This window comes from Camelus dromedarius, chromosome 16, assembly GCF_036321535.1.
Source record: "Camelus dromedarius isolate mCamDro1 chromosome 16, mCamDro1.pat, whole genome shotgun sequence".
Lineage (NCBI taxonomy): Eukaryota > Metazoa > Chordata > Mammalia > Artiodactyla > Camelidae > Camelus > Camelus dromedarius.
In genome coordinates, this window is record NC_087451.1 from 31,714,701 (window position 1) to 31,737,883 (window position 23,183).

A 23,183-nucleotide genomic window follows, 5' to 3' on the forward strand; every position below is an offset into this window, starting at 1 on the left:
CAGTTATCCGGGGAAAGCGGAGGAGGAAAAAGCCCAGCAGCTTTGCATCCCGGTAGCCCGCTCTTGGCGAAGGGGCTTTCAGTGAGCTCCTAGCAACGCGCCAAGCCTCAAACAGAGGCCCGACACCGACTAACGGCCGCGGCGGGGCACCCTGGAAAATGTAGTTCATCCTAGTGGCCCATGTTTCCTTGGTCCCGGCAGGTGAGCGGGCCTAGGACTACAACCCCCAGGATGCTTTGCGCCTCGCCTTACTTCCGGAGGCCGGGCGACTGAGAGATTGGCGTTCGCGAGGCTCCGTAGCGGGAGGTTGACAGAACCGGGCTCGAGTGGAGTCTGGACCAGTGGCTGTGGCTGGGACACGGCCCAGCGGCTGCGCCTCCGAAGAGAATGGCGCGTAACCTGGGGGATTTCAGGGGCTGGGAGGATCGTAGGCTGCTCTCGCGATCGAGATAGGCTGGGCGCGGGGAGGGGGTGACGCATGGAGGGACACGGAATCTCGGGACTGAGGGACTGGGTGACTCCGGGAGGGCCCTTGCTAAGGCGCGGGCTCGGGATTTCAAAATGCCTGGCACGAAGTTGGCTGAGCAGATGCGATGACGCGAGGGTCCCTGTGGCACTGTGTCCTTTGCAAGCCTCTCAGAAATTCCCACGGTCTGGGAGGGAGGAGATGGCAGACGCTCCTAGACTCCAAACGTGTTTGGACTTAAAAGTTCGTGAACATTGTCATTACAGAGAAGGAGAAACACAGCCATTCAGAGTGGCCCCTGTACAGTAACCCCACACAAACTTTGCATTCTAATAACAGGACAGGCCGACACCAGAGAAGTAGAGATCCCCTCCTCTGACTCCTTTCTTCCAAGCTGTGCCAAAGGTCAGACTTGGCAGCGTTGAGGAGGGAGAGGAAGAGAGTGATCATTCTGAGGAAAACCATTCTCTACTAATGGAGTGAGTCGGATGTGTGTGAAGGGGAATTTTTCCACCATCAGTGAAAATGCTTTCAAGGAGTAACCAGCGTTCCCATCTGCTCTTTGTGCTGAATGCTGCCTGGAGAGTAGTCATGGGTGTTGCCTGGGGAGGTTTATTGGCCGTAGTGCCAGGCACCCACCTCCTTTCTGAGATAGGTACCCGCCATTTTCTACATCTTCTTCCAGGGTGAGGGATGAGGACCACTGCACTTTTTTTGAGTGATGTCCAGGCCTCAAAAAGTTAACCAGAGCACTTTGCTTCTCATCTGAATTGCCCCGCATAAGGAATTTTTAATTGCTAGAAGTAGGTTTTGACCTCTTGAATGGGTAAAGTGAGAGAAGGCATGACAGGTCTTGGACTCAAGCACTGTTAAAGCTACATCACTTTTAAGCAACCACTTTAATTTTCTTCATTAGGAAGGATGAGCCTGATGGACAGAATTCAAATGAGCTGGACAATGCTGTGAAGGAGCTGCAAGCAGCCCCCAGAGCCTTGAGATGGTAGGCAGAATGCAGAGTAGGTGTGAGGACATGTCAGCCTGCCCTCACCCCTACTCCCACCTCCAAGATCTTAGCTGCATGAAGTACTTTGGGGAGCTGGGTGACCCCAAAGAAGAGTGATGGTTAGTAGCATTTATATCAAGCTTCTTATTAAGCAATAAGCAAGCATTTCTTCTTAGTCTCTCAATGTCCATTTGAAAGCATTTTTTTAAGTGTCTGTTCCTGGTATTGAGAAGTCAGGGACATGGAATAGAGGAGAATACTGCATCCTGGCTGGCTGGAAGGGTATGAATGTGGTGTCTGGAAATCTGGGGGAAAAGGAGAGACTTCTGCCCACCGGATGGCACCCACAGTGGTGTCCACTGCTTGTTAGTGGGGGCCGTTTTCATGCTCTGAATGAGCCTGTTCTCAGAAACTCTGAGAAAACCACAGAGGGCTTCTGTCTCGAAATGCCATCAGTGCTCCTTTTCCTCTGGTGACTTGGCAAAAGGCAAAACAGTTCTTTCTGCATTCTCGATTTCAATACACATTTACTGTCTGATTTTGTTAATGTGATTTGTTTTTCCCATTTTAGGCACCAAAAACCAAGAAGGGATTGAAAGGTGAGTGGAGAGATGGAACATCACCCTTAAGCCAAAAAGAATTCCCCACCTTCAGTCCACAAATAACAGACACGTCTGTCTGAATGTTCTTGGTGTGAGTCGTGCTGATTTCCCATAATCTCATAGGCAGCTCTGGTTTTCCTAGGGAACTCCTGCTGCTGCCTCATTGGCCCTCAGAGTAATTCGGAAATAAACAAGGGGTGGGACTTGAGAAAAAATCCTTCTTGTTGGGCTCAGGATCCAGAAGTATACAGTTGGGGTTAAGAGTGGTGAAGGCACTTAAGCTGGACATGAGAAGTTTAATTCACTGTTCACACCTGAATTTCCTCCATGTTCCCCTCATCGGAAGGTATGTCTCCAAACCAGTTCTGGGGGTCTCAGCTGGAAGGGAACAAGGAAGCTATTGGTATAAAAGAAGATTGTATGTGTGCCTAGAAATCCTGGACACTTTTCCCAAAAAAGCATCTGGACTTTGTTCAGAGTCTAGAAGACTGCCTTGTTGGCCAATGTGTCACGTAGAATGTAGGTTCTCCTGAAAATCTGTGCTGTCCTTTGAGAAAGTTATTTTCAGTTTCTACGCTGGGGTCTTTTAACCAGACGTTGTAACTTGTTGCCGGGAGTTAGAAAACATCTCGTGGGCAGTGAAGAGAGAGCCAAGCCTGAGTCCCAGCCTCTGAAGGCTCTGAGGTCTCAAGACATGAGGCCCTAAAGATCATTCTTTTCTCCTGAAGTCATGGTGGCCCTTTTTCTGTTCCAGGCTCCATTGATGATGTCCTTGGTGACCTCCTGGGGGATGAGAGTGAGTGCCCCTCCCCAGAATCCCCCGATTAGGCTTTTTTTTTTTAATTGAGATATAATACGCGTAAAATTCACTCTTTTAAAGTGTATAATTCAGAGACTTTTAGTATATTCACACAGTTGTACAACCATCACTGTAATCGAATTTCAGAACATCTTCATCACGCCATAGAGAAACTCCACACCATTAAGTCACTCCTCATTCTCCCCTCCCCCAGCCCTAGGCAACCACTTTTTTAACTTTTCTTTCTCTATGGATTTGCCTATTCTGGACATTTTATAGAAAATGGGATCATACAGAATGAGGCGTTTGCATCTGGCTTCTTTCACTTTCCATGCCATTTTCAAGGTTTGTCCACACTGTAGCATTCCCCTCTTTACTCCTTTCCACAGCTGGACAGTATTCCACTGTATGACACACCTTGTTTTTAGCCATTCATCAGTGGATGGCCATTTGGGTGGTTTCCACATTGTGGGTAGGCTGTTAGGAATAATGCTATTAGAAACATTCATGGACAAGTTTTTTTTGTGAGCATATGTGTTCAGCTCTTTGGGTATAAATGTAGGAGCTGAATTACTGGACTGTATGGTAGGTAACTATGTTTAACTCTTTGAGGAGCTGCCAAACTATCTGCCACAGCAACTGTACCATTTTACATTCCCACCAGCAGTGGAGGAGGGCTCCAGCTTCTCCACATCCTTGCCAGTACTTGTTATTTTCTGTCTCTTTGATTATAGCCATTTTAGTGGGTATCAGGTAGCATCTCAATGTGGTTTAGATGCACGTTCCCTAATGACTAATGACGCTGGCCATTTATGTCTTTGGAGAAAGGTCTTTGCCCAGTTTTTAAAGTGGGTTATTTGTCATTTTATTGTTGAGTTGTAAGAGTTCCTCATATAATCTGGATATTAGTCCCTTGTCCTGTGTTTCTGTGTCTGCTGCGCTGAGGAGCAGGGCTTCAGGGTCATGCCAAACTCATAAGGGACAACAAGGCCCCGGTTCCACCTACCTGACCCAGAAGAACACACAAGCACCAGCCCATGGACACAGCAGTGCCTTTTTCTTCTTGAATTTCTATGGGGTGGGGCAGCCTGCGGGGAGCATCTTCATTTGGCACCAGTTGGGTTGACTTCCTGCTTGGAAAGATACTGCTTCTTCCCCCGTTCAGGCTTTTAAGGGACCTGCTTACGGGGCCAGTTTCCTTCCTCCATAAAGGCCCTTCTTTCAGCAGGAAGATCTGGGAGACAGAGTGATGAGGAACTTGCTGCCCTTTTCATCTTGACTCCAGCTCTGCATGGTCAATTGATATCTTCTGTTTTCTTTTTTCCAGCAACACCTGAGAAGCCTGTTAAACTAACTTCACGTGCCAGAGACACCTCAGCTGTCGCTCAGGCCCTCCCTCCTTCGAGGGCGAGGACAAAGTGAGCGCAGGGGCCTGGCTCAGGCATCCAAGCCCCATTCCATTCCGAATGCCCCTGCCCCTCCCCGACCTTCCCACTCACACGGGGCCTCTTACGGTGTCAGCCCCTCCCTGCTCGCCGCTCAGCTCCTGGCCAGTGAAGGAGCCTGGAGGAGAAAACAACTGAACTGGAGTCAGAGGTTCTGGCTTCTAGTCCTACATTGGTTGCTTACTGTGTGACCGGGGCAACTCCTGAACCTCTCTGAGCCTCAATTTTCCTACCCTCAGAAAAAGGGGATTGGTGCCTTTCACACTGTGTTTGCTCTTCTGAGCTTCTCCTGACAGCTGCCAGGGAGGGAGGAGCTTTGTGAGCTCTCCGCCCTCCACCTTCTTTTTACTCCAAGCATTTCTGGTTTTCTCTCTTATCTGCTGTTTTTAAAGGGGCTCTCCTACTTTAAAAAAGTGAAAAATCATTGCACTAGGTGGTTTGTGAGGTTCCTTTTATCAACCTTGTTCTCCATGAGTAGTCTACCCGGGTTCAACTTGGACTCTTTAAGCCACTTCTCCTTTGTTAGAATCATCGAGTGCCTTGGGGACTGTTTGTGGGTGGGTGCTGACTCTGCCCCTTCGCAGGTCCCTCCTGGAAGACGATGGCTTTAGCACGAGGGCAGGCCTGGCAGGAGCTGATGCTGAGGTGAGCCATGCCCCTTCTCTGCTCCTCACCCTCTTACCCCCAGAAACAGTGAGAAGGAGGTTATGGCCCAGGGGCTGCTTCTCACAGAAGGTTTAGAAGTCCCTGCGAGGCCAGTTTGTTCTTAAACAGAACAGTACCTGAGGGCTGCCCAGTGGACCCAAGGTGACATCCTTTTCCTTCCTCCCGGTGAGATAAGCTAGGGAGCTGGGCTCCTTGCACCTGCTAGAGGCTTGGGTGTTGCCCCTTCCCACAGTAAATGCCACAGCTGGTCTGGTCATGTGGACAGGAAGTAGCCTAATTTGAGTCCTGTGATGGATGTGGTCTTCCTATTGGGAAGGACAGGAAGTGGCAGGCTTTCTAGGTCTCCACTTCTAGGTTTGACTTCAAACAACACCCAAGCCCCAAGTAAGGGCGGGACCCTGCGGTGTATGCCCCGCTGGCCCAGCTCTGCTCCTGCCCTAATGGAAGCAAGGCAGCCAGGGCCCTGAGCTTTGTTGGGCCTTGACTAACACTCGTCCTTACCCTCCGAGGGTGGCTGCAGGTTTCGGACATCTCAGATGCAGACCCGCAGGCTCTGCTCCAGGCCATGAAGGTAAGGAGACAACTGGCGCAGTGTGGGGACCTGGGAAGGTGGGGTGATGGTACTGTGTGCCACGCCTTCATTCTCCCTCTTTACAATTTGCGTTTCTGAGCCCTTCCTAGCGCAAGAGTGACTTTCATCCGTGAGCTGCTGCCCTCCCTGTTCCTCTGGGCATATATCAGTTTTCCTGGTTTATGGAGATTACAGGCCTCTGGTGAAATGGGGCAGCGGCTTCCCGCTGAGGAATGGGGGAAGACTCCCCTGAATCTTGTTCTTAACCTTTCTCTATGTTTCTCCTCACACCCCCTGCCAAGTCCCCTTCAGTACAGCCATCCTCTCATCAGATCAAGCCCCAAGCTAATCTTTTTTTTTTCCCATTTATTTATTTATTTAGTGAGGGAGGTAATTAGGTTTATTTATTTCTTGATGGAGGTACTGGGGACTGAACCCTGGACGCTGGGCATGCTAAGCAGACACTCTGCCACTGAGCCATACCCGCCCTCCTCCCAAGCTAATCTTTGCAGGGAATTTTAAAACATAAGTTCTGAACAGCTCACGAGAGCATGATGTCACCGTACTCGGGCAGCCTGGCTGGGGTCCAAGGCCTCAGGTTGCCCTTTGTTCTCCCTCCCCCTCCGTCCAGCAGCCCCCTCCTGCCTGACCTCTACCTCACGGCCCTCCTGGTCAGCCTGTGTTGCCAGGAGCCAAGGCTGAGCTCTCAACCCTGCAGGGCCCTCAAGAATTGAGACCTATTTCCTTCTTGACTCGAGAGTCGGCTTCTTAAACTTGACTCAGCTCAAAATCGCTCTTCCCCAAGTCCAGCCCGCTGGGATCTCCAGGCATGACCCTCAAGTCCTCTGACTCTGTTGACAGTGGTGACCCTGAGCCTCTCATCCAGAACCACGAGCTGAACCCTCCACCCACTGTGCCGCCATCCTCATTCCTTGTCAAAATCACCATGCAGCCAGTCTGGACTCAGGGCTCGTGGTGACCACGGGGTCCCCGACTGCCTTCCTCTCCTGGCTTGGTTGTGGTGGTTTTTAACGTCCTCACCATGGAACCTTGACACAGAGTAGCATACCTCTGCCTCTGGTCGCAGTTTGCTTCCCCTGACCCAGGCAGGGTTAAGAATCCAGGTCAGAATTTTTCCAGACTTTGGACAAAGGGTTATCTTTTGCCTCAGGTCCCTCTCACTGCCCAGGATCCTGCTGTTTGGTTTCTACTGCAGATGTCTTCATCATTTGCTAAGCCTTTGTGCGAAGCTGCTGAGAGCAGGCTTCAGCCACCCTGTCATTCCCGCGTCAGGGCAGCAGCTGCTAGTAACTGCTGGTAGGGGTACCAGTCTAAGACCGTTTGGCTTACTGGAGACTGACTGTCTGGGGCCTTTGTGGTTTGGCCCTGCCTCTGTCCTTGTTCTGTAACGCTGCTGGGGTCAGCCCCCCGCCCCTAGTCTTCATGCGTTCTGTGTGGAATTTGGAGGCAGCACCTTCACGAGGCTGCTCCGAGTGTGAGCACATTTAGCAGCTACCAGCTGAGCAGCAGTGGGGATTCCTTCCTCCTTCCTGCTTTTCCAGGATCTAGATGAAATGGATGCTGATCTCTTAGGTCTGAAGAAGTCTAATCTAGCCTCAGACAAAAGGTCTGCCAAGGGTTCTGAGAAAGAAGAGCAGCCTAGTAATCTTAAACCTGCTGGTATGTTAACGGCCAATGAGAAAGGTAGGTGGGAGATGCTTAGACGGAAGCTCTCATTCCCGGTGGGTTTTCTCTCCCTGGGATGGAGATGAGAGGACGGGAGCTCCTTGAGTACAGATGTGTGTTTGAATGTTTGTGGTGGGAGAGGGAGGCAGGTTGAGCCTCCTCCCTGCCTAAGGCTCTTCCAGTCCCGCTAAGTCCAACATGGTGGCTCTGGAGAAGCCACTGGAGTTAAATTGGAGAATGTTATAGCAGCCTGTGCGTCTCCCAAGCCTATGTCCCCATTTGGAGTGACTTGTGACTAGGGGGCAGGAGGTAGCTTGCAGACCACATTTCTCTGCCAGAAGCCTCTCTGACAACTGGGGAGGTGTAGACCATCCCGAGGCTGCGTCCATAGCCGCCCCCAGGTAGAAGTGCTCACCATCCCAGTGGTCCCAGTCATGGTGTGGCAGAACATAGGCCAGGAGAGACACAGGCCTGTGACCTTGCCCTCCCTTGGCTCCCTGCAGGAGACGCCATTCCCACCAAGAAGCTACCTCTCTCTCCCACCAGCTTTGGGCATCACAGGAAGTTCTCCTTTGAAGGTACCACAGGCCCTGCAGTCGTGCTTCTGGAACACTTCAGTTCTGAGAGTAGAGTAGCCTGGGCAATGCTTACCTGCTTGCCCGAGGCCAAGTCACTGTGTTAATCAGATGAGGAGCAGACAGCCAGTGCCCCGATTTTGCTCTTCATGAATTCAGGGAGGGACCAGTTTTGTTCTCCTGGCTGGGATATTTGGGACACTTATTTACAAGGACTTTGACACCAGGTGTCAAACTGAAGATTTTATAACATGTGGGGAGAGTTTCCTTTCCCTTCGAGAATGCATGGAAGTTTGACTTCTCTTCTGATGCCTTGGGAACGTTTTCAGAAGGCTCGGGCAGACAGCAGAGCCTGGGCCAGTCATGCTGGAATGCAGGCCCCGCAGGCTCAGGGCCGCTCTCCCCGCTTCCTGTCCCCTGGCCAAGCCTGGTCTGTGTCCGAGCCCCCCTAACCCAGGCCCCCGCCCAAGACACCCGAGCAGCTAGTTTATGTATCAGAGCATCTAGAAGTCTCTGGTTGAGTGAGAACGCACCCAGCACAGTGCTTGTTTTCCTGAACAAAGTGTGCCATCTTACCTTTGCTTTCCCCTTCTGGCTTTGAGACTTGGAAGACCCATTGGCAGGACTTCTCTCCGATGACGAGGAAGGAATCTCCAAGAAGCCACCAGGGATGGAGAGCAAAACAGCTTTGGAAAAGAGCGCAGCCCCGGTCAGAGATCAAGGTAGGGGGGTGGGCTTACCTGTCCTGAATCAGAGGCAGCTGACTCGCCCAACTTTCTGGTACAGAACCAAAGACCCCACCAGGCAGAGACTCCAGGTCTGAGATCCTGGACCAAGAGATTACCGGTCTCCAGGAACAGGGTGGGGGATGCGTGAGCCCTGGAGTGGGGCCGGGGAAGTGAGGTCCTGCCGGCAGACCAGACACTGTGACGCCTGCTGTTCCACGCGAAGGTCAGGGTTGCAGGGAAGCGCCCCCCTCAACCAACTTAAACATCACAGCTAAGGGCAAGAAGGCTGCAGGCCTTATGCCCTGTGTTCTGTCTCTTAGGTCCCTCTCTGCCTGTAACTCCTGGGGACACCCCAGTCCGAAAGAAAGAACTGCTCTTTGACGATGAGGATGACATCATGGCCACCCTGGGGTTTGGAGACCGCCCCCGAGCAGAGAGGAGGCCAACGGGAGACCAGTAAGGGGCCTTATGAGCAGAGAGTCCCTGGCCAGGCTGCTGCTTCAGGCCCAGGGAGAGGGAGAAGCCAGAGGGTGGGCACAGCGTGGGCCCCCCCAGGAGCCCTTGTACTCACAGGTTCCTGCCCCGTGTCCCATCCTGCAGGGCAGCGCCCCTCCCCGCTCGCTCCAAGCTGGATGAGCTGCTGGGTCGGGGCACTGCCGCCAAACTCCTGGCCCACCCGGGCAGCGGGGAGCGCAGGGAGTTCAAGCTGGACAAGAAGTACCAGAGGCCACAGGGTAAGGACGCCTGTGGGGCAGGGGACCCCAGAGCAGGTTTTTACAACAATCCATAATAGATAAGCTTTACATCATGACACACATTATTCTTCCCGTTTATAACTGAGACAGAAGCATCAGGAAATAATAATTACCTTGCTCAGTACTCTTGTTTTTTATTGATACACTGTTTGACTTATAAATATATTGGTCACAACTCATTAGTTTCTCAACTTGCTAATAGGCAGCAGCTCAGTTTGAAAAACACTGCCCTGGACCAGTGTTTCTTTGTTCAGAGCGTCGGCCCACTGGCCGTCTGTTGAGAATCATTCCTGTGACACAGGCAGCTCACCGGGCCTCACCTGCAGGATGCCTGTTGCAGGGCTCCCCTTGCACTTTTAACAGCTCCTCGGTGAGAATCGCACGCTGGAGTCTGAGGTGTTGGCAGACGCCCAGCCCCTCACCCCGCTCCCCCCACAGCAGCCTCCCGGTCCACTAGTCTTAACCTGTCAAGCTGCCAGTTCAGCTTTTTTTAAACAAAGAATTCTACAGCCGCAAAAGAAAGGTTGACGCCCCCTGCTCTAGATCACAGGTGCCTTAATTCACAGACAAAGAAGAAACCTGGGATGACGAGGACTTCACCTTCAGAGCCTATCAGCCCACTGTGGGCCCCGAGGGCCGGCAGTCCCGCCGGCAGTCGGTCAGGTAAGCGGGGCCTGCAAAGAGCTTGGCCTCAGAGACTGGCTGCCCGTTGGGAACGTGGACTCAGCCCCACCCCATCCCACTGCCAGTCTTGTTTGCGGGGCACGAGGCTCTGCGGGTGCTACAGGAGGAGGGGGTTGCCCAGTGCCCACCAGTCCAGGCCCAGTGGTCAAGACGGCCCCCAGCAGGAGCCAGCCCCAGGTTCTGCTCCCAGGGTCCTCAGAAGGAAAAGGAGACAGGGAACCCAACCCCACCAGAAGCCCCTGAAAGCCTTAAACTTCTCCCTGAGGCACATCTACCCGCTGTGGGGGAAGAAGACTGTGAACCTTGGGCAGCGGCTCCTCAAACTGCTCCAGGGCACACTGCCCTGGGATCTGCCATGACATCCTGACAGCAGTCTTGGCCCAGTTTGCAACAGAATGTTAACGGATAGAATTTTCTGAGTTTGAGGTATTTTCTCCCAGTAAGTATTTTAAATTTTGTATTTTGAAATAATTTCGAATTGGCAGAAGAGTTGTTACAAGGGCACAAAGAACTCGCTCTTCCTCCACCCAGGCTCAGCAGGGTTAACATTACTTCGCAGTAGCTTCATCAGCCTCTCTTTCTATCTGAATAACCCTGTGTACACGTCGACTTTTTTCCCCAATCCCAGTATATTCTTAAACCTTGGAACTTGCTGCCCATGGCCAGTAGTAGCACATAGAGGCAATGGCCAGGTCGTGGAATGACTGTTGATGGAAAACCTAAAACCACCTGATCCAACCGATTTTTCTCTGGACATGTGGGCCCGTGGTTGTACTTTGGTCCCATTTGCTGCGAATGGAGTTGTCCCTGGTTCACGTGGCAGAATCCACAATGTCTGTTTCACAGTGTTCTACAGACAGCACTCACCCGCTGTGGCTCTGGCTGTGCAGGGCCCCTGGGCATCACGACTCCTTAGTGTGGGCCCCATTGTCACCCACTCCCAGCAGCAGAGGGAAAGGCTGGGACAGGCTGCTTGCCCTACCTTAGACTCCCTCTTCTCTGTCTTGAAGTAGGTTCTTAGAAGGCAGCACAGACCCCAAGGGAGAACCGGGCTCCAGACAGAGCAGCCCAGCGGCGTCCAGCCCCATCCAGCCCAGGAGGGGAGGCGCCGATTGGCTGGGCCTCAAGGACGACATCTCGGACCCACTCCCTCCCTCCCCAGCCAGGGAGGCTCAGAGGGGACCCCCTCCCGTGAGCCAGCTTTCTGCCCCAGGCTGCCACTCAGGCCCGGCCAGGCTGCCTTCCTTCTCGGGGGCAAAGCCACCAACCGAGGGTGCAGGTTCCCCGGCCAAAGCCAGCCAGGCTTCCCAGCCAGGACCATCTGAGGAAAAGGAGGAGGAGGACTGGCTGAGCCATGCCCTGTCTCGGAAGAAGTCCCAAGGTCTGGCCAGAGAGGAGCGCACTGCGGCCCCTAAGGGCCAGAACTCCATGGGGGTAGTGGGCCAGCCGCCTACTGGCAGGTAGGGGCTCGGGCTGCCGTCTCTGGTGGAGGGAGGGCCTTGCCATCCTGGTGCCTCCATCGGGAGCGCCCACAGTGCGCTGTGGGGCACAGTGCCGCCTCCTTCCGGTGCTTCTCCCTCTCTTGGGGGCTGGGGTGAGCATCTGGCTCCCCGCCTTTGCCCAGCTGAAAACATAAGGGAGCTGGGGGCTGTTGACACTCATGCCCTGACTGCTGTGGGGATAGGTGCCGACCCGATCAGGCAGGAGACCCAGGTGCCCTTATGGCAAATACACAGCCATCCCGGTGCCTCTGAGCAGGGGCTCTGCCCACAGCACCCCTGGGCTAACAGAACACCAGTGTCTGCTTGGTCTGCTGGCCTGAGCTGAAGCAGGTGATTCGTCAGCTGGGATTCACTTGTGCTCTTCCGGGGTGTTAGAGGAAACAATGGCTGAGAGGCGGCTCCTGGGGGAGGCCACAGAATCAGGGGCAGGACAGGGGGCTGGCAAGGCTGGGACTGTCCAGAGGAAGCCTCAGGATGCTGTGCGGCCAGAGCAAAGGGGAGATGAGGTGGATAGTTGTGTGACAGGCTAGAGACGTCACCCACCCCTGGGGTTGCTGTGAATGAGGAGGGCGGTTTTGACCTGAACCTGAAACCAACGGGAAAGCTTCCTCGCTGCTGACCCCAAGAGCCCAGAGGAAGGGGTAGCCACAGACGGGAGAAGGGAGGAGCTGGTCGGGCACCGGGCACAGCGGGAGAATGAGCCGAGCTGCAGCCTAAAGCCAAGCAAAGCTGCGGGGACCAGAGCATGGCCCAGCCTTGGTGCCCAGGACAGGTCCGCTGTCGCTCCTCGGACTGTCTTCAGATGGTCGCCCCAGTGAGCACTGAGGCGGGGACGGGTTACTGAACACCAGGGGCTCAGACTTGGGAGAATTTCCAAGACGGGCTGGTGGGAACAGGAGAAAGGCTGAGGGAGGCGCGGAGCGTCTCGGCCACAAGGCTGCACACGTGGGCTTTGTCCGGCCGGACCTGGACCTCCTGCCGCCTTCACACTCACGTTTCCTTTCTCAGCCTGCCTGTCGCCAGCCCGCAAGGGCTCAAGCCAGCAGCTACCGCAGGGCCCTCAGAAACAGGAGCACCAAAGCCGCCTGCCAGGTCTGCCACCTCAGGGTATGTCGCCACGGGGCTGAGGGTGGGTGGGGCGTGGCAGGGCAGCTTGGGCCCTTTTCCCCAGAACAACAGGTGGTGGCTGTGCAGGGTTCTGACATAGTCAGTGTGCTGTGTGGTGTCAGGCCCACTGAGTGAGGGACCTGAAGCGGGGTCCCTGTCTCTTCTTCCCAACTGAGACCCCACTCTTAGTGAAGTGCTCACCTCCAGGCCTTTCCAGGCAGTGACTCAAACCTGGTGTTTTCCTTTCCTGCCCTGCCACCCTCCCCTTTTCCCTGTGTCCTGTACAGGAGGCTGTTGACCTTGCCACCTCCATCCCTGTGTCCTCAGGTCCCGCGTAACTAGGAACCAGGCCGCCTTGGCCCTCCATGCAGGTGACTCAAAGAGGGGAACAGCCCCTGGAGACCACTCTGGCACCGGTTCGTGTTCCGCTTTGTTTGGCGGGTTTAACTCGGGGTAAAGGAGAAGCACTAACAGCTGCCTTCAGGGCCCCGAGAAGGCGAGTGAAGCTGGGCGCTCCCGAGCGCACACACAGACCGCGTTTTCTGCACCTCCTACTCATCTCTGTGCCGTTGATCTTTCAGAGCCTGTGATTTGTTTCCTGAACTCCCAGGAGCCCCCAGAGCTTTCTGTGCCTGTCCAGGTAGGGAGGGGGACAAACAAGGGTAGGTTTCAGCCCGTGGGGCAATTCTTGTGTACTCAGAAGCAACACCCACCAAACCTGACCAAGGCCAGGAGGAATGTGCCCTTCTCTCAGCCAGCAGCCGGGCCTCCTCACCAGCACTTCCTTGCACTCCCAGGCGGAGTCAGGTGCTGATGTGCCAGCACCAGGAGGGAATGGAGGTGGCACCCAGGCGGGGGCAGCCAGAAATGTGCCAGTCAGAAAGCAGGGCTGCAGGCGTCCTGATGTTCCGTCTAGAAAGCCTCCTCCGTCCTTGCCATCCTCCCACTGTACCCCCTCTGTCTCCCAGGGTGGCAGCCCCCCGGGCCTGGGGAGGCCTAGCCCCACAGGAGCAGCTCACTGGGAACCCAGATGTGCCTCTGAGGTGGTGGATGGGGGCCGGTCTGCAGGAAGCAGGACAGCTCTCAACATTTGGACTCAGGCCTGACGGAAAGGGCCAGTGTCACAACCTCTTGTCATAGCTGGGGCCCCAGTGTTCATCCAGGACTCTGGGATCCCTGCTGGGAAGGAAGTTGTTCTGAGGAAGGAAAGGAGACTCATTTTCCCTAACCAGACCTGAGAGGGAAGGGCAGTGACCCTGTGACTCTTCCAAAGCCTCATCCTTGGCCTCTTGGTGTCACATCCTTGTCCCCATCTACAGCTACATATCAGGCACAGGCCCAAGAGGTCCAGAGGAGCGAGGGCCAGAGGTAGGTGAGCTCAGCTGAGTCCCCGTCCCATTCCTGAGCAAGAACATCCCTCCCCATCTCCTCCAGTCCCTGCTCCCGGAGTCCCTGGCCCAGAGCCTGCTGCCAAGCACACAATACCAGATGCAGCTCCTGGCGGCACAGGCACAGCTTCAGGGTGGCACCGCCGAGCTCCAGGCTGACCTTCTGCAGAGTCAGGCCCGGCTGGCAGAGCTGGAGGCCCAGGTGAGGGGCAGAGGGGCAGCTGGCTCGGGGTTTGGGCAGGGAACCAGAGTTGCCATGGGACAGTGTCACTGTGAGGGCGGGCGGCTTCCCCGGGCGGTCTGAGAGATCCCACCTCCCCTCCCTCCCACCACGCTGCCCCTCCTGCATCTCCCAGGTGCGGAAGCTGGAGCTGGAGCGGGCCCAGCACAAGCTGCTGCTGGAGAGTTTGCAGCAGCGGCACCAGGCTGACCTGGAGCTCATCGAGAGTGCTCACAGGTAGCCCTGCTCCTCCTGCCTGGGCTCGCAGCCGTCCCCGGCAGATGCGCTGGGAGAAGCCCTTTGGGTGGCCGCCCTCACCTTCTGAGGCCCACGATTGGGTGTTCTGTTGGCAGAAGCCGCGTCAAAGTGCTAGAAGCATCGTACCAGCAAAGGGAAGAGAGGCTGCGGAGAGAGAACGAGGAGCTGTCCGCCCAGTACCTGTCGCGCTGCCAGGAAGCCGAGCAGGCCCGCGCCGAGCTCACTGCCCAGCACCAGCGGCGCTTGGCCGCTGCCACGCAGGAGAAGGACCAGGAGATGGAGCGGCTCCGGGAACTGCAGCGGTGAGGGCAGGCAAGGCCCAGGGATGGGAGGGCAGGGGGAGCTGGCTTCAAGGGTGGCCAGAGGAGGCCGATGGCCATGAGACCCCAAGCTGTGGCTCAGCAGCCTTTGAACCAAAGCTTGACCTCACTGACACATCGCCCCTCCTGAGTGGGGACCCACCACTCCTACAGAGGTGGGGAGGGCGTACTCGCAGGGCCCAGGGGGTCACTGGGTGCTCGGGAAGGGCCTGGCAGCAGTAGGCAACCCAAGTGCTAACTCAGCACAGGTTAATCCACTCGCCAGCTGGACCTCTTAAGTCCAGTGACTAGATCGGCCCTGGAAAAGGTTTGCACTGCTGTGCCTGGCGTGTTGATCTGGTTGCCCTTCTATATGGGGGCAGCATGGGCCTTTTCACCCTACTCAGGTTAGCCAGACAATTAAGGGTTGTTGGCACACCTGTCCTTTCGTCCATGTCAAGTGTCCTTTGTTGAACAACAAGGACTCTCCCCCAGGGTGTGGATTGGGAATTGAGGCACCGAGACAGATAAGGCAGAGGAGACAGGGAAACTGAGGCAATGCCCAGAGGAGAGGGAGGAGAGGTCTGTGGAACACTGACCACCCAGAGGCATGCCCCTGCCATGCAGAGCTGCCCGTGGTATTCACTACACCACCTCCCCACTGCCCCCTCAGGGCCTCCATCCTGGAGATGCGCAAGGACCATGAGGAGCAGCTGCAGCGGCTGAAACTGCTAAAGGACCGGGAGATTGATGCCGTCACCAGCGCCACCTCCCACACGCGGTAGGCGTGCCCTCCTGGCCCCCTTCACCCCGAGGGGCGGTGCTGGGGTCCCCAGGCCCGCGTGACCCAAGCCCTCCCCAGGTCCCTGAATGGCATCATTGAGCAGATGGAGAAGTTCTCCAGCAGCCTGCACGAGCTGTCCTCCCGCGTGGAGGCCTCACACCTCAGCACCACCCAGGAGTGGGAGCTGGGGATCCGGCAGCGGGACGAGCAGCTCCGAGGTACTGCAGGGTCCACGTGTCCCTCCCTCCGCTCCCCCCGACTCCCCATGGGAAGGTGGGCGGGCAGTGAGTGCCCCGTGGGCCGCCCCCAGTGCTGCAGGAGAGGCTGGGCCGGCAGCAGCGGGACATGGAGGAAGAGCGGAACCGGCTCCAGGAGGTCATCGGGAAGATGGAGGCACGCCTGAGTGAGCAGAGCCGGCTGCTGGAGCAGGTGGGCTCCGTCCTCCTGCCCAGGGCCTGTCTCCCCCAGGCAAGGGCAGCTGCGCTCTGACCTCACCTTCTCGGCCCTAGGACTTTCCTCTGGGATGTCTCTACTGCCCCGTCTGATCTCTGCCAGGGCTCCCACCTCCCCACGTCCAGAGGTGCCCTGGGTCTGCCCTGTCCAGCCCCTCCCTGCCTACCCGCTGCACCTCCCTCTCTCCTGCCCCCCATTCAAATCCTTCACATCAGCTGCTGCCTGTGACATTGGGAGAAATACTCCTGTCTTCTGAGCTGTAACAGATAACATTTTTAAACTCCCTACATATCTTCCATATATAAGAACAAGCTTTATTCTTTAAAAAATAGTGCCTTTCACCTAGATTATCCAACTAAGTGAAGTCAGATAAAGAAAGACAAATTTATCACTTATATGTGGAATCTAACAAAATAGCACAGATAAACTTATTTATAAAACAGCCACAGACTCACAAATAAAACAAACTTATGGTTACTAAAGGAGACAGCAGGGGCAGGAGGGGATAAATTAGGAGTATGGTATTAACAGATATACCCTACCATATGTAAAATAGATAAATAGCGAGCATTCACTGTAAAGCACAGGGAACTGTATTCAATATCTTGCAATAACCTATAATGGAAAAGAATCTAAAGAAATATATATATATAACCAAATCACTTTGCTGTACACCTGAAATTAACACCATACTGCAAATCAGCTTACTTCAATTAAAAACAAAAGTTTGTTCATGCTTGCTTCAGCAGCACGTGTATTAAAATTGGAATGATACAGAGATTAGCATGGCCCTGCGCAAGGGAGACATGCGAATCTGTGAAGTGTTCCCTATTTTAATAAGTGTACTAAAACAGTTGTACTCCAACTGACCTCTACTTTGTGCTGAACAAAAAAGCAATTCCTGATAGAATTGGTCCAATAAATACTTGATGAATTCAGCCAGGGTGCCACTGATGGCATGGCATGTATCCTGCAGACCTATCAATATGTAGACATAGGTCTTTTTATATCCTGGGGGTTTTTTTAATCATGTTTTTTTAATATTGTGAACCATATTTATTCAGCCCTTCATTTGGTGCTTTACTAAGCACCCGCCTTGGGCCAGGCTTGTGTGTGCCCCGCATCCCCTGGCATATGGTGTCAGGCCCACCCTGGCTGGTGCTTTTAGCTGTTGGATAACAGGAGACAGGAAGGCAATGCCGTAGTTGGTGATTCAGGGAACAGAGGTATTGCTGTTCTTCGGACCTTCGGAGCCACCTGAGGCTTCTCCAGCAGTGGTTCCTGAGCTGTTAGTCGCACAGTTAATCCCAGCAGCTGGGCCCTGGTCTGCACCACTCAGGAAAGGAGGTGTCTGTGGTATGCGGTGGGAGAAGCCAGGATGGGGGCAGTTTGCACAGCTCCCCAGGGAACATTCAGGCCTGATTGGGGGCAAGCAGAGCATGGAAGGGGCAAGAGCTCTCATCTGTGACCTGGCCCACAGGAACGCTGGCGGGTGAGTGCGGAGCAGTCTAAGGCAGAGTCCGCGCAGCGCACTCTAGAGGAGCAGAGGAAGGTCATGGTCCAGCAGATCACCATGGAGCGGGAGGAGCTGGAGAGAGCCAAGGTGAATCCAGGCACACCGTGTTCAGCTGCCTTCCTTGCCATTACGCCCAAGGATGCTCACTCTGTGCCCTCGCGCCCTGGTCCCAGAGTGCCTTGCTGGAGGAGCAGCAGTCCGTCATGCACAAGTGTGGGGAGGAGCGGCGGCGCCTGGCGGCCGAGTGGGCCGAGTTCTTTACACAGCAGAAGTTGAGTAAGGAGCGGGCGGAGCGAGAGGCAGAGCGGGCGCTGAAGGTGGACACCCAGCGGGAGGGCACCCTCATCAGCCTGGCCAAGGTAGGGCCCAGAGCCTCCTGGGCAGCCCTGCCCCTTCTCCCTGCCCCCACTGTCTGCTCCTCCATCAGGAGCATCAGCTTAGCAAAGAGCGTAGTGAAAACAAGAGATTAAAACAATAGTCATCGCATCATAGTCAGCTTCCTCTTATCATCCTAGGTGCTCTGTGCACATTGTCTCATTTAATCCTCATCACGTTTCCATGACTTAGATATTCTAGAAATGAGGCAACTGGGGTTCAGAGAAGTTGAGCCCGGGGCAAAGGGGCTACACAGAGGCTTGGCCCCAGGTCTCTCTGCCCATCATCAGACCCCCTTGTCCCCCCACCTCCTCCCAGGGTCAGGGTGGACCAGAGCCACAGCAATGAGGCAGGAGGCTGGGGCTGGTCCTCGGAACCCTGAGCAAAGCCCAGTTCAACTCTTGGGAGGAGAAGGCAGCAAGGCTTTACCATCTCCAGGAGCAGGCAGAGCTGAAGATCAGGGCAAGTGAGCTCCGGGTCAAGGAGGATCAGCTGGTGGCCGAGAGGGAGGCTCTGGAGCGGGAGCGGCAGGAGCTGCGGCTGGAGAAGGATAGGGTCAGTGCCGCCGCCCAGCGCATCAGGCTGCGTGCTGAGGAGGTGGAGAGCATGAGCCAGGTACCCGGCGGCGCAGCTCCCAGGCGTGGCTGGGTTGCGGGCAGTGAGCTGACCCCAGCCAGCCCGGCTGACCCAGGAGGCCTCCCCACAGGTGGCCTCAGAGAAGTACGAGGAGGGGCAGCGGGCACTGCGCGAGGCCCGGCAGGTGCAGTCAGAGCAGCAGGCCCGGCTGCAGCTGGTGCAGCAGCAGCAGGAGAGGCTCCGGCAGCAAGAGCAGCACGTGAATCAGGCACGGCTCCTCCCCGCCCCCACCCCACCCTGGCAGCCCCGCTTCCTTGGCCGCTGTTCTCACAGCTGTGTTCTCTCTGTGGGGACGGTGACAGGAGCACCTGAGCCTGGCCCAGCAGCGGCTGCAGCTGGATCATGTCCGACAGGACCTGCTCTCTGGCCCTGTGGCGCTGCTCTCCAGGGCCCAGGGCCTGGCACCCTCTGGCCTGAGTGGTAAGTGGCTCTGGAAGGACAGACCATCGGATCAGCTGGCCCACTGGGGCAGGCAGTGCCTGGAACGTCCAGCCCATGCTCCTGGCCTGCTCAAGTTAGGGGCCGGCTGGGTCTAAAGTCATCTTGGTCACTTCTTTTCCTACGTAGGTGATGCATGTTAATTATAGAAAAATAAGTCATAAATAGAAGGAGGAAAACTATTTTTTTAAATATTACCCTCAAGCTCCTAGACTTGACTTGCCCTTGCTATGTGCCTTCCTTGCCTCCTGGTGCAGTGCTGGGCACATGCTGGGGGCTTAAGACACAATGGATTCTTGGGGGAAAATAAAATAAAATAAAAATAAGACAAAAATAATAAAATATTACCTTCAACTCCACTCTCGAGAGAGAACCACTTTAAACATTTTGGTGCATAACATTCTAGACTGTTCTGTATATATTTTTTAAAACGAAATTGAGATCGCATCATATGTTGTTTCATAACTTGATTTTTTTTCATTCAGGAATAGACAGATGGACCATGTTTTCATGTCAGTAATTAAACATTTAACTTAATTCTTAATCAGCATAATTTTCCATTATGAGGTTGTTCCATATTTTTACTGGTTTCCTACTGAGGGATTTTTTTTTGTCACTAAGATAAACAGCACCTCAGTGGAAATCTTTGTACATACATCTCTGCACCTTTGCCCAGTTATGTCCTTTGAATAAATCCCTAGAATTGAACTTACCAGGTGAGACCCCATGAGCATTTTCAAAGGCTTTTTAGAGTTGGATGTGCCAGCAAGATTGGCCTGGCTGCACCCGCCTGCAGTGATGAGAAGGCCCCGGGGAACAGGCTGTGGCCGCCCTGGTCTCCCACTAACACTTTGGTTCCTGACTTCCTCCTCGACCTTTTCAGCCGTCGTGGCTCCTGCTCCCACCACGCCTCGGTGCAGCCAGCCGCTGGCCGGCCTGGGCCCCTCGCACCTCCACGCCAAGCTGGTGCTACTGAAACACACAGCTGCGCAGGTGAGCCTCCCAGCACAAAGGCCGCCCTTGCCCCGGCCCACCCACCCCTGGAGACTCAGGGCTCCTGGTGTTCACACTGGTGACAGGCAGCTCCCGCGGAGGCAGGAGGGAGCACAGCCTGGCCCCAGGGAGGGCTGAGCCCACCCCCTGGAGGGGAATAGAGCATCTCTGAGGCCTGTCCTCTGTGTCACTTAGGGAGCATGTCCTATGTGCCAGGCTCTGTGCTGAAAGTTTATGTTCCTTGTAAGCGCTTGCCCTCCCACAGCACTCCAAGGCAGGTAATGTTATTTTCTGCAGTTTCCAGACAGGCTTAGAGGGATGAGTCACGTACTAACAAGTGGTCCCACCAGGAGTGAGAGCTGGTGTCTCCCTGCACTGCACGTGCTCCTGCCCTGCCCCACCCGATTCCCAGAGCCGGACAGAACTGGGACATAAGCGGAGGGGAGGGGGGCTCCCAGAGAGAGGGCTGCTCGCCTAGCACCCAGGGACCCCCTCACCCACAGTGCCACAACCCAGTGCCCCTGTCCACAGAAGGAGGTACAGGAAGCAGCCCGAGGGCGACTTCTCAGTAGCTCTGCCTTTCAGGACCATGACTTCTTGGAGAATGAACAGTTCTTCCTGGAGACCCTGAAGAAAGCCTCTGACAACATGGCATCCCATTCAGCCTGAAGGGCCCACCGCCGCCTCAGCAGAGGCCTCAGACCCTGGAACTCTCCCACTGCCCACTGGCTGCCAGCCCCGAGGAAGGATCCCCAGGAAAACTCTGCAATGCCCAGGGCCTGATTACAGCTCTCCCTGTGGAAGGGGTGCAGGCGCCTTCTTCCTTAGCGCTCCACCCCGTGGGTAAGGCCCTGTGCCTCTCGGACTCCAGGGGCAGCAGCTTCTGGGGAGACGCGATACTGAGGGCATCCCAGCCCCACGACACTGTCAGCCCCAGCTTTGGTTCTCCTGCCCCGCACGCTCCCAGCTACGGTCCCGGGGTCTGACGGGCGCTGTGGGCCCCTCAGCTCCTCAGCCTGTGGGTGGTTCGGGGATCTTTTCCCCTGGGCCTCTTCTGAGGCAGGGGGTCTTCTGGAACCCCTTCCCACAAGGAATCTCCCACCCTTCCTGCCTGAGAGGCCAGCAGAGAGAGCATGGGGTCTTCTCCCTAATGGGGACAGAAGAGTCAGGCCACCCATTTTAAAGGGCCTTCCGGCCTCCTGGCCAAGGGGGTAGGCAGCCATGCAGGGGCGGAGAGGGCTCTGGGCCCGGCCAGCCTTTACCTCCCAGTCTGCTGCGCTCTTGGGCCTCAGCCAGCCCTGCCTGCTGTCAGGCCGGCTCCCACAAAGTCCCCGCCTTGTTCCCGGCTGCCGGAGCAACGGACTAGCTCACACAGATACTGGCCTCATGGCTTCTTGGAATACGCTCCCCAGAGGCAGGAGGGGGGGCTGTGGGTGATGGTGGGGTGTGGGGAAGGACAGAAGGCTTCTCTCTGTGCTGTTCACTTGTCACAAAACCACATCCGGGTGGGAATGAAGATGATGGCAGCGCCAGACCGCTGCCTGGGAGGAGACAGCACCCTGGGGACGGGAGGGGCTGCTGCCCTGTGTCAGAGTCTGGGGGGCTCTGCCCTTCTCCACTTGTGGGCAGTGGGCCAAGGCCAGTCGGAGGGGCACCAGGAAAGGGTTGGGAGAGTTGGTGGTTGTCCCCTGCAAACCCAAGGACTCAACTAATAAAATCACAACTAATCTAGAGCGGCTTCTCTCACCTCCCATCAGAGGAAACCGTCCAGGGGCGAGGGAAGGTGAGGAGGGCCATGCCAAGTCGGGTGTGGCGGGCACAGGTGTCTCTGCTCTTTCAGAAAAGCTTCCAGAGGGGCCTTTTTTGTTACATCTTGGACCCACTAAATAGCTATATTATTTTTTCTTTGTTTGATGAGGGGGAGGTAATTAGGTTTATTTATTTATTTAAATTTGGAAGAGGTACTGGGGATTGAACCCAAGACCTCGTTCACCTAAGCATATGCTCTACCACTTGGAACTATACCTTCCCCACTAAATAGCTACATTCTTAATGGCTGGATTCTTAAAAAATGTGCCACCACTCATCTGAGTTTGAACCTATCTCTTAGAACTGTTTGTAGCGCTGTTATTTGCTATAAAACTGGGCGGGGCTGGGACCCTCCAGCCCTACACCCTACCTGCCTGCTGGCTGGACCACAAGCAGGAGAAGAATATGAAGGGGCATCACAGACGAAGGGACTGAGACTCAAAATAATCTGCCCCAGGTGGCACAGCCAATAGCAGAACCTGGGTTTGAGTTTTGCTTGGGCAGATTCCAAAGCCCTAGGCGCTCAGCCATGTCACTTTGCTGCCTCCTCCTGGAACGCACACCGCACACAGCACTTCTGCGCAGTGGAGGATCCCAGGCTCCTTGGGTGGTGCCCACACCCAGGAGGGAAGCATTGGTGTCCCATTAGAAGCCTGATTAAAGCTTGAAATTCAGTCCTTGGAATTCGCACTTATCAAATTCCCACCCATGTAAAGAGCTAGAGGGGTCTGAGGATGGGAGTAGCTGGTGTTTACAGTCACCTGATGGATTTGTGGATTAGGGGAGGGTGCAGGGAGACCCACAGGGAATGATCTTAAAATTAAGGAGCAAGTTGTTACGGCTCTGTACACCTTGTTAAAGAGTTTGAACTTTTATTTTCAGGGCAGTGGGTATTCACTGAAGGGTTTTAGTCAGAGTGGAACCATATTTGCTTTTTAGAAAAGCCGTTGTGGCCAAGGGTGGAGGACAGACCGGAAGGGCAAGAGTGGGGACAGGGAAGCCGGCAGGAGGCCGTCTGCTATGGTGTAGGGGAGACAGGACAGCGTTCTACCCAGCGTGGCAGTGAGGAACCCAGTGCCTGACCTGCAGGATCAGGAAGGAGGGTGTATGTAGGAGGACCCCCAGGTCTCTGGCTTGGGCAACTGGGTGGTGTCCTACTTGGATGACACTAGTGCCCATGAAACAGCCAAGCAGAGATATTCCATGGGTACTTGGTCCTGACAACACTAAACCCAGTGCCTATCACTGCTCTGGATCACCGTCCCTGGTGTGAAGGTGTGGTAGGTGGCTTACTCATCCCCTTTCACTAACCCTTTCTCCTTAAGGAGAGGCTGGGTATTACTGGCCTTAATGTATAGTAGGTGTGCAGTGATGGTGAGTTGGGTTGTCTGGCTGCTCTTTATGAAAACCAAATTCAAGGTGTGG

General features: G+C 55.1%; 1 protein-coding gene and 1 pseudogene across 10 annotated transcripts; both read left to right on the plus strand.

Annotated features, from left to right (window-relative positions):
• The first annotated feature begins 264 nt into the window (after positions 1 to 264).
• FBF1 (Fas binding factor 1) lies at positions 265 to 21,680 on the plus strand. Of its 10 annotated transcripts, XR_004142065.2 has the most exons (32): positions 265 to 390; positions 806 to 945; positions 1,383 to 1,466; positions 2,041 to 2,068; positions 2,826 to 2,867; positions 4,198 to 4,288; positions 4,900 to 4,960; positions 5,502 to 5,552; positions 7,115 to 7,256; positions 7,742 to 7,816; positions 8,416 to 8,535; positions 8,862 to 8,997; positions 9,142 to 9,275; positions 9,863 to 9,959; positions 10,991 to 11,440; positions 12,491 to 12,589; positions 12,917 to 13,005; positions 13,171 to 13,229; positions 14,024 to 14,179; positions 14,334 to 14,434; positions 14,551 to 14,757; positions 15,428 to 15,535; positions 15,617 to 15,756; positions 15,849 to 15,967; positions 17,472 to 17,594; positions 17,681 to 17,866; positions 18,321 to 18,497; positions 18,589 to 18,726; positions 18,821 to 18,938; positions 19,840 to 19,949; positions 20,145 to 20,227; positions 20,535 to 21,680. XR_004142065.2 is itself a non-coding variant. In XM_031469116.2 (31 exons), the coding sequence occupies exons 3-31, from the start codon at positions 1,464 to 1,466 to the stop codon at positions 20,616 to 20,618; spliced, it is 3,444 nt and encodes a 1,147-aa protein (XP_031324976.1). In that variant the 5' UTR covers positions 265 to 390; positions 806 to 945; positions 1,383 to 1,463; the 3' UTR covers positions 20,619 to 21,680. The 10 variants fall into 10 exon arrangements, 9 of the variants coding, with proteins under 9 accessions (XP_031324976.1, XP_031324978.1, XP_031324977.1 ...); XM_031469116.2 differs by lacking the exon at positions 20,145 to 20,227; XM_031469118.2 differs by lacking the exon at positions 20,145 to 20,227 and having other exon boundaries at positions 12,491 to 12,574.
• LOC116157974 (U6 spliceosomal RNA) lies at positions 16,729 to 16,827 on the plus strand (annotated as a pseudogene).
• Positions 21,681 to 23,183: the final 1,503 nt, after the last annotated feature.